Here is a 9,442-nt window from a genome sequence, read left to right as displayed (position 1 = left end):
CCTCCCCCCAACACCCCAGTGTCACACTCACACGGTGTCACACACACACTCATTCTCACACAGTGTCACACTCACACACAGTCTCACACTCCCATACGCTGTCTCACACTCACACACACACTCACAGTCTCACACTCACACATGCACGGTCTCACACTCAGTCTCACACTCACACACACACTCACACTCTCCCCCCTGCACCCCCCAGCCCCCTGCCAGTCCCAGTCTCACACTCACTCACACTCACACCCCCAATATCTCCCACCCCCCCCACTCTCACTCACACTCACCCCCCCAATATCTCTCCCCCACTCACACTCACCCCAATATCTCCCCCCACTCACTCACACTCACTCTCACACTCACCCCCCCAATACCCCCCAATATCTCCCACCCCCCATTCACACTCACACTCAGCCCCCCAATATCTCCCCCCACTCACACTCACACTCACTCACACTCACCCCCCCCAATATCTCCCCCCACTCACTCACACTCACACTCACCCCCCCCAATATCTCCTCCCCCCACACTCACACTCACCCCCAATATCTCCCCCCACTCACACTCACACTCACTCACACTCACCCCCCAATATCTCCCCCCCCACTCACACTCACACTCAGCCCCCCATATCTCCCCCCACTCACACTCACACTCACCCCCCCAATATCTCCCACCCCCCACTCACACTCACCCCCCCCAATATCTCCCCCCCACTCTCACACTCACCCCCCCCCCACCCCCCATATCCACCCCCCACTCACACTCCCCCCCCCCCCCCCCCCCGTCTCACCGCCGGTTCCGGGTGTGCCACACCACCGGCTCCAGGCTCAGCGCCGCCGCCCCCGCGCCCAGCACCAGCAGCAGCAGCCCCGGGGGGGGCCATGGCGGGGGGGGGGGGGGGGGCACGGGGGGGGATGGGCGGCGGCGGCGGCTCCGGACCCGACCGCGACCGGCAACGGCGGGGGGCGGGGCTTAAGCGGGGGGCGGGGCTCCGGGGTGGGCGTGGTTAGAGGGGCTCGGGGGGCGGGGCTCCGGGTGGGGAGTGGCTGAGGGTGGGCGGGGCTTCGCGTGGTGGGCGGGGCTTGTGTGCCAAGGGGCGGGGTTGGGAGGGGTAAGGGTGGAGAGGGGCGGGGCCTACCAGGGTGGGCGGGGCTTCAGGGAGGCGGGGGCGGGGCCCAGGGGGAAGGGAGAGCAGGGATTGGGTGAGACGGGGAAGTGGGCGGGGCTTAGGGGGCGGGGCTTAGAGGGTGATGCTGGATAAGGGGCGGGGCTTGTGGATAAGGGGCGGGGCTTGTGGGTGTGGGCGGAGCCTGGAGCATGAGCGTGGTGGGCGTGGTCATTGATGGGGGCGTGGTCACCATCAAAGGGGCGTGGTCCATGCCCCAGGACCCCGCCCCCTGCCCCCCCCTTTCAGGCCCCTCCCCGCGATGACATCACCACCACCGTTGCCATGGTAACAGATGAAGCTGCTGGAATCAGGCCCCGCCCCCCTGGGAGTCAGATCTTAAAGGGGCAACGCCACCATGGCACAGGGGGGGCCCGCCTGGCACACAGAGCCCCCCCCCAAACCCCCCCCTCCCCCCAAAATACAGCACAGCCAAAGAGGGGCAGGAGGCAGCAGCCAATCAGAACGCTTCTTACAAAGAGCAGCACAAGGAGGGCCCCAAAATACCCCCCCCACCAAAATACCCCCCAACCACCCCAAAAAGTCCCCTCCCCACCCTAAAATGCCCCCCCCCCCATATCACAGCCGCACATCCCTGGGGGGCTGGGGGACACCGGGGGTGTCTGCAGCCCTGGGGGGATTGGGGTCGGAGTTGGGGTCCTCGGGGGAGTCGGCGTTGGGGTCCACAGGGGGGCCGGGGTCCCTGGGGGGGTCAGAGTCCGTGGGGGGGTCGCCGAGGGGGTCGGGGTCCATGGGGGTGTCAGAGGGCTCGGGGTCCCCGAGGGGGTCAGGGTCGCCGGGGGGGTCGCTTCCCCCCCACCACCAGAGCTGCAGGCGGTTGTCACCCCGCGTGGGGGGGTCGCTGTCGGCCGCCCCCCTCCTCGTCGCTGTCCCACGGCGTGGGGAACACCCGCTGCCCCGAGGAGGTGGCCAGCAGCGGGAGGGAGGGGTGCAGGCTGGGGGGGCACAGAGATGGGGGGGGGGACACGTGATTGGGGGGGGCACAGGGAATGGGAGGGGGACACAGGGAATGGGGGGGGCACAGATTAGGGGGGCATGTGATTGGGGGGGAGACACGTGGTGGGGGAGGGGATATGTGACTGGGGGGGACACAAGGAATGGGGGGCATTGAGGGGACATGGGATGGAGGAGGGATGGGGTTGGTATGAAGGCAATTGGGTGGGGGGGACATGGGATGGGGGGTCACAGGGGGGATGCAAGGAACTGTGGGGGTGGGGGGGACGAGGGATGGGGGAGGGATGGGGGGATTCCAGGGGGGACATACGGGATGGGGGACACAGAGAATGGGGGGGCCACAAAGGATGGGGGGGTGGGGTTGGGGGATGCAGGGGATTGGGGGGTGGAGGGGACACAGAGGATGGGGGGGTCATGGGGGGCATAAAGAATGGGGGGGACAAGGAATGGGGGGGACGGGATGGGGGAGGGGTGGGGGGGATGCAGAGGACTGGGGGGGGATGCAGGGGATGGGGGGGGTCATGGGGGGGGACACAGGGTGAGAAAGGGATGGGAGGAAAGGGGGGGGACATGGATGGGGGGGAGAAGGTTTGGGGGGGGTCAGGGGGGGTGGGGGGGGGCACAAGGGATGAGACGGGTGACGGGGGGGGGCCGCGGGGGGGCCCGCACCTGGTGCCGTTGACGCAGTTGCGCAGGGCCTGGAAGCGCAGCTGGGGGGGCACCAGGGGGGGGGTCCCCGGGCTGGGGGGGGCCGCAGCGTGTCCCAGACGGTGACGAAGCCGTCGGTGTCGCCGCTCACACAGGAACTGCCCCGTGCTGTGGGGGGAGGGGGGAAGGGGTAACCGGGAGGTGGGTGCTGGGGCGCCCCCCCCCCCGGGTGTCCCCTGGGTGTCGGGGTGCCCCCCCCCGGCCCCCCCCACTCACGGGTCGAGGTCGAAGGTGACGCGCTGGTTGGTGCCCACGTGCCGCTCCAGCCCCAGCAGCAGGCGGTCCGGGCGCCGCAGGTCCCAGCACAGGATGTGGCGGGCCTGGGGGCGGGGCCGGCTCGGGACACGCCCACATCAGGCCACGCCCCCCCCTCCGGCCCCGCCCTCTCGGGCCCCACCCCTCAGCCCCGCCCGGTGCCCCAGCAGAGCCCACCTGTAACGGAGGTCTCTGCCCGGCTGCAGGCCCCGCCCCCTGCCCACAGCCCCGCCCCAAACCTAAGAGCACGGCTCCTGTCCCAAAGCCCCGCCCCAATAGCCCCTTGCCCTGTCTATAGCCCCGCCCCATTCCTAAAAGCCCCGCCCCATCCCACCAGCCCCAACCATAACCCCTGCCCAACCCCAAAGCCCCGCCCAGTCCATATAGCCCCGCCCCTTAAACCCCACCTCAATTTTGCCAGCCCCGCCCCTACCCAAAGCCCCGCCCCATCCCACCACTCATCCTCTCTATGACCCCACCCCATCCTTTAAGCCCCGCCCACCCAAAGCCCCACCCCTTCCTACATCCCATCCGCAACCCTAAAAGCCCCACCTCTAAGAGGCCCCGCCCCCATCAACCCCCACCCCCCATAAGCCCCGCCCCAGCCGACCCTGGCCCCGCCCCCCCGAGGCCCCGCCCACCTTGCGCCCCCCCGCGAAGAGCAGGGTGCCGTCGGGGCTGAAGCGCAGGTGGGTGGGGGCGGCCGGGAGGCGGGGCCACAGCGCCAGGGCCCCGCCCCCCTCCATCGCGTACAGCCCCAGGCTCCGCCCATAGGAGCCGCAGGCGAACACCGGCTGGGCGGGGCTACAGGCCAGGCAGCCAATCAGGCCCCCCTGGCCACGCCCCCCCTCTGTAGGCGGGGAGAGCACAGCGGTCAGGCCCCGCCCCCCTCTGCCCTAGCCCCGCCCACAGGCTCACAGAGCCCCGCCCACCAGCAGACAGGCTCCGCCCCCACCCCCGGGCCCCACAGGCCACGCCCCCTTCACAGCCACTCTGCTAGCTCCTCCCCTTGCTCACCAAGCCCCGCCCCTTTGCATAGCCCCTCCCCTTCCACTAAGCCCCGCCCCTCCCACAGGCCCCGCCCCCATCCCACAAGCCCCGCCCCCATCCCTTGGACACCCCCCCAGGGCCCCTCCCATTGCCCCCTCTAGGCCCCGCCCCTCCAGCCCGGGCCACACCCCCATGACCCCTCCCCTCCCACATAGACCCCGCCCCCTCCGTGTAGGCCACACCCCCTCCCACATGCCCCGCCCCCTTCCCGCAAGCCCCGCCCCCAGCCCCTTGGGATTCCCCCCAGGGCCGCTCCCATTGCCTCACCCCTCACCCCCCTTAGGCCCCGCCCCCCCAGGCCCCGCCCCCCTCGGCCCCGCCCTCACGGCGCAGGGGCCGGATGTCGTGCAGGCGCCCGGGGCGGGCGGTGGGGAAGAGCCGCACGGAGCCCTCGAAGCCGCCCAGCAGCCGCGAGCCGTCGGGGGAGAAGCACAGCGAGTGCGGCGCCACCGGCTCGTCCTGCCGCACCGCACCGGTCACCCACCAGTAACCCCAGTCACCCACCAGTAACCCCAGTCACCGACCGGTCACCGACCAGTAACCCCCAGTCACCGACCAGTAACCCCCCGTCACTGACCAGTCACCGACCAGTAACCCCCAGTCACCCCTGGTCACCGACCAGTAACCCCCAGTAACTCCCAGTCACCAACCAGTAACTCCCAGTCACCAACCAGTCACCCCCGGTCACCGACCAGTCACCCCTGGTCACCGACCAGTCACCCCCAGTGGCCCCCAGTCACCAACCAGTAACTCCCGGATACCCCCAGTCACTGACCAGTCACTGACTGGTAACCCCCAACCAACCAGGTCACCAACCAGTAACTCCCAGTAACCCCGGTCACCGACCAGTAACCCCCATTAATCCCCAGCCACCCCTGGTCACCAACCGGTAGTCCCCAGTAACTCCCGGTCACTGACCGGTAACTCCCAGTAACCCCCAGTAACCTTCTGTCACCAACCAGTAATTCCCAGTCACCAACCAGTCACTGACCAGTAACTCCCAGTCACCCCCAATCACTGACCAATAACCCCTGGTCACCAACCAGTAACCCCCAGTGACCCCAGTCACCCACCAGTATGCAACAGTAAGTCCCAGTCACTGACCAGTAACCCTCAGTCAACCCCAGGCACCAACCAGTAACCCCCAGTCACCCCCAGTCACAAACCAGTAAGCCCCAGTCACCCCCAGTAGCCCTCCCAGTGCCTCCCAATGCCCCCCAATACCCCTCCCAATGCCCTCCAGTCCCTCCCAGTGGCCCCCAATCCCTCCCAGTGACCGCCAGTGCCTCTCCCAGTGCCCCCAGTCCCTCCCAGAGCCTCCAGTCCCTCCCAGTGCCCCTCCCAGAGCCCCCAGTCCCTCCCAGTGCCTCCCAATGCCCCCAGCCCCTGCCAATGCCCCCCCCTAGTGCCCCTCCCAGTGCCCCCCACTCCCTCCCAGTGCCTCCCAGTTGCCCCCAGTGCCCACCAGGTGGTTGTGGGCGCGGAAGGAGCCCCGCAGGCTCCCGTCGAAGGCGTCCCAGAGGTGCACGGGGTTGTCCCGGCTGCTGCTGGCCACCCTGCGCCCAGTACCGCCCAGTAACGCCCAGTGCCTCCCAGTAACCCCCAGTGGCCTCCCAGTAACCCCCAGTGGCCTCCCAGTTATCCCCCAGCACCTCCCAGCAACACAACAGCGCCTGCCAGTTATCCCCCAGTGCCTCCCAGTAACCCAACAGCACCTCCCAGTAACATCCAGCGCCTCCCAGTAACCCAACATCGCCTCCCAGTAACATCCAGCGGCCTCCCAGTTATCCCCCAGTGCTGACCAGTAACCCAATAGCGCCTCCCAGTAACCCCCCAGTTCTTCCCAATGACCTCTGTTATGTTCCCAGTGCCTCCCAGTAACCCCAGCCCCAGACCCCCCCAGCCTCCCCCAGTAACCCCCAGCCCCTTCCCAGTGCCTCCCAGTAACCGCCAGCACCTCCCAGTAACCCCCCAGCGCCTCCCAATGACCTCTGTTACATTCCCAGTGCCTCCCAGTACCCCCCAGCCTCCCCCAGTAACCCCCCAGCCCCTCCCAGTAACCCCCCAGCCCCCCCCAGCCGCTCCCAGTTGCCCCAGTCGGGCTCACAGGCAGGTGTGGGGCAGGCTGGAGTCCAGGAGCGGGAACCAGGCGTAGTCGTACACCGCGTCACCCTCGGGGACCCGCAGCGCCGCCTCCTGTGCACCCCAAAACCCCCCGGGACCCCAAAACTGACACCAGGACCCCAAAACGGACCCCAGGACCCCAAAACCACCCCAGGGACCCCAAAACTGACACCAGGACCCCCAAAACTGCCCCCAGGGACCCCCAAAACCACCCCAGGGACCCCAAAACTGACCGCAGGACCCCCAAAACCCCCCGGGACCCTAAAACTGACCCTGGGACCCCCAAAACTGACACCAGGACCCCCCCCCCCAGGGACCCCAAAACCACCCCGGGAACACAAAACTCCCCCAGACCCCAAAACTGACACCAGGGACCCCAAAACCCCCCCGGGGACCCCAAAACCACCCCAGGAACCCCCAAACCCCCCCGGGACCCCAAAACTGACCTCGGGAACCCCAAAACCACTCCCAGGAACCCCAAAACCATGCCTGGGAACCCCAAAACCGCCCCCTGGGAACCCCAAAACTGCCCCCAGGGACCCCAACCCTCCCCCGGTGGACCCCAAAACTGACCCCGGGGGACCCCCAGAACCATTCCTAGCGCCCCTAAATACCCCCTGGGACCCCAAATGCCCCCTGGGACCCTTTAAATACCCCTTGGGACCCCCTAAATATCCCCCTGGGACCCCAATAAATGCCCCATGAGACCCCAAATACCCTCCTCGGACCCCAATAAACACCCCCAGCACCCCCAAACACCCATGCAGGACCCCAAATGCCCCCCTGAAACCCCAAACACCCCCCGGGACCCCAATAAACGCCTCCAGCAGCCCCCAAAAGCTCCCCAGGGACCCCCATAATGAACCCCAGCACCCCCAAATACCCCATGGGACCCCCAAACGCCCCCTGGGACCCCAAACACCCCCCGGACCCCAATAAATGCCCCCGGCACCCCCAAATGCCCCTTGGGACCCCCACAGGCTCCCCAGCACCCCCCAAATCCCCCCGGTGGGACCCCAAATCCCCCCCCTCACCCTTTTGGGCAGGGTGTGGGACCCCTTAAATCCCCCCAACCCCCCCCAGACCCCCCCAAATCCCCCCCCACCACGTCAGGGAGGGGCTGGGACCCCCCAAAACCCCCCTAAATCCCCCCCAAAAAAATTCCCCCCTAAACACCCCCAGACCCCCCCAGACCCCTCCAACCCCCCCCCAAAACCCTCCCAACCCCCCCAAAGCCCCCAAATTCCCCCCCTAAACTCCCCCAGACCCCCCCAAATCCCCCCGTAACCCCCCCCAAATTCCCCCCCCAAGACCCCCAAATCCCCCCAGACCCCCCCTGTACTCCCCCAGAGCCCCCCAAATCCCCCCTAACCCCCCCAATCCCCCCCACACCCCCAAATCCCCCCCAGCCCCCCCCCAAACCCCCCCCTCACCATTTCGGGCAGGGGCCCCGCGGGGGGCCGCAGAGGGGGGGCGGCAGGTTGAAGATGCGCAGCGTGTTGTCGTCGCTGCACGTCAGCACGCACGACCCGTCGGGGGCCCTGGGGGGGGGGGAACCCCAAAATTTATTTTGGGGGGGGTCGAGGCCACCCAGAGCCCCCCCCCCCTGCCCCCCCCGTGCCCCCCCCCCCACGGCTCACCACTTGCAGCCCTTGAGGAAGTTTTCGGGCCGGCGGCTGAACTCCTCCTGGGCCCCCCCCCACCAGGAGGGGGGGGCGCTGCAGGTCGTAAGGGGGGAACCTGGGGGGGGGGTCAGAAAATCAGGGACACGGGTGCCCCCCCCCCCCAAAAAAAAGTAGGGGACCCAAGTGCCTGGAACCCCACCCAGGGGGTCCCAGTGCCCCCCCCCATGTCCTTGTGCCCCCCCAGGGGGTCCCGATGCCCCCCCAACCTTGAGACCCAGGTGCCCCCCCCCCCATGTCCCAGTGCCCCCCCCACGCATCCGAGGGACCCCCCCCACATCTTTGTGCCCCCCCCCCCCCCAGCACCCAGATGCCCCCCAAGGGGTCCTGGAGCCCCCCCAAGGGGTCCTGGTACCCCCCCCCACAGGACCCAGGTGCCCCCCCCCTGCATCCAGGTGCCCCCCCAGAGGGTCCCAGTGCCCCCCCCATGCATCCAAGTGCCCCCTCCCACATCCTTGGGCCCCCTCCACGGGACCCAGGTGCCCCCCCCCCGCACCCAGGTGCCCCCCCAGGGGGTTCCCAATGCGTCCTCCCACCTATCCAGGTGCCCCCCCCCGCTGGACCTGGATACCCCCCACAGGACCCAGGTGCCCCCCCAGGGGGTCCCGACCCCCCCCCCCCGTGTCCTTGTGCCCCCCATGTGTCCAAGGGACTCCCCCCCCCACATCCTTGTTTCCCCCCCCCGGGACCCTGGTCCCCCCCCACATCCAGGTGCCCCCCCCCCAGCACTCAAATGCCCCCCAAAGGATCCTGGAGCCCCCCCAGGAGTTCCCAGTGCCCCCCACAGGACCCAGCACCCCCCCCCGTGTCCAGGTGCCCCCCCTCTCTGGACCCGGATGCCCCCCCACGGGACCCAGGTGCCTCCCTAGGGGGTCCCGGTGCCCCCCCCCGCATCCTTGTGCCCCCCCCCCCCATAAGTCCAAGGGCCCCCCCACACACCCTTGCCCCCTCCCCCCGGGACCCTGGTGCCCCCCCCTACAGCCTTATGCCCCCCCCCCGCACCCAGATGCCCCCCAAGGGGTCCCGGAGCCCCCCCAGGAGGTCCCGGAGCCCCTCCCCAGGTCCCGGTGCCCCCCCGGCCCCGCCCTCCCCCTCACCACAACTCCTCCATCTCCGGGGGGGCCTCCTCCTGTCCCCCCCCCTCCTCCTGGGGGGGATCCGGGCCCGCAGGGAGGGGGCCGAGCACTGGGGTCGCCATGGGGGGGGGAGGGGGGGAGGGGGTCAGCACCGGCCCCCCCCCCGCGCCCTCCCCAGCCCCGGGGATCCCGGCGGGGCCCCCCCAGCACCTTCCCCCATGGGCGCCGACATGACACCGCCGCGCAGATCTCGCGAGAGCTCCGCCGCGGCGCCCAACTCGCGCGAGATTTCGCCAGCCCTCCCCACCCCGGCCCCAACCCTCCGCGCTGCTCTCGCGAGACTTGGCTCCGAGGAAGCCCAGCCGCCATTTTAGGCCTGGGCGCTGCGCTGGCGGCTGCAG

General features: G+C 69.2%; 1 protein-coding gene across 1 annotated transcript; it reads right to left on the bottom strand.

The window, feature by feature from the left end:
- Nucleotides 1–1,626: 1,626 nt before the first annotated feature.
- Nucleotides 1,627–9,076, bottom strand: WRAP53 (WD repeat containing antisense to TP53; the record flags this gene model as incomplete). The annotated part of the gene is given in 15 exon segments (XM_080609219.1): nt 1,627–2,038; nt 2,040–2,127; nt 2,816–2,898; nt 2,901–2,945; nt 2,947–2,962; nt 3,071–3,174; nt 3,751–3,959; nt 4,486–4,618; nt 5,625–5,715; nt 6,267–6,355; nt 7,717–7,736; nt 7,739–7,824; nt 7,924–7,982; nt 7,984–8,023; nt 9,063–9,076. Coding segments are annotated over 15 exon segments (1,365 nt in total). The 3' UTR covers nt 1,627–1,750.
- Between the last annotated feature and the right edge of the window lie 366 nt (nt 9,077–9,442).

This window comes from Anser brachyrhynchus, assembly GCF_964034855.1.
Source record: "Anser brachyrhynchus genome assembly, contig: SCAFFOLD_398, whole genome shotgun sequence".
In the NCBI taxonomy this organism is placed as follows: Eukaryota; Metazoa; Chordata; class Aves; order Anseriformes; family Anatidae; genus Anser; species Anser brachyrhynchus.
Note: the sequence above shows the minus strand (reverse complement) of the source record. Positions and strands in the feature narration are given on the sequence as shown.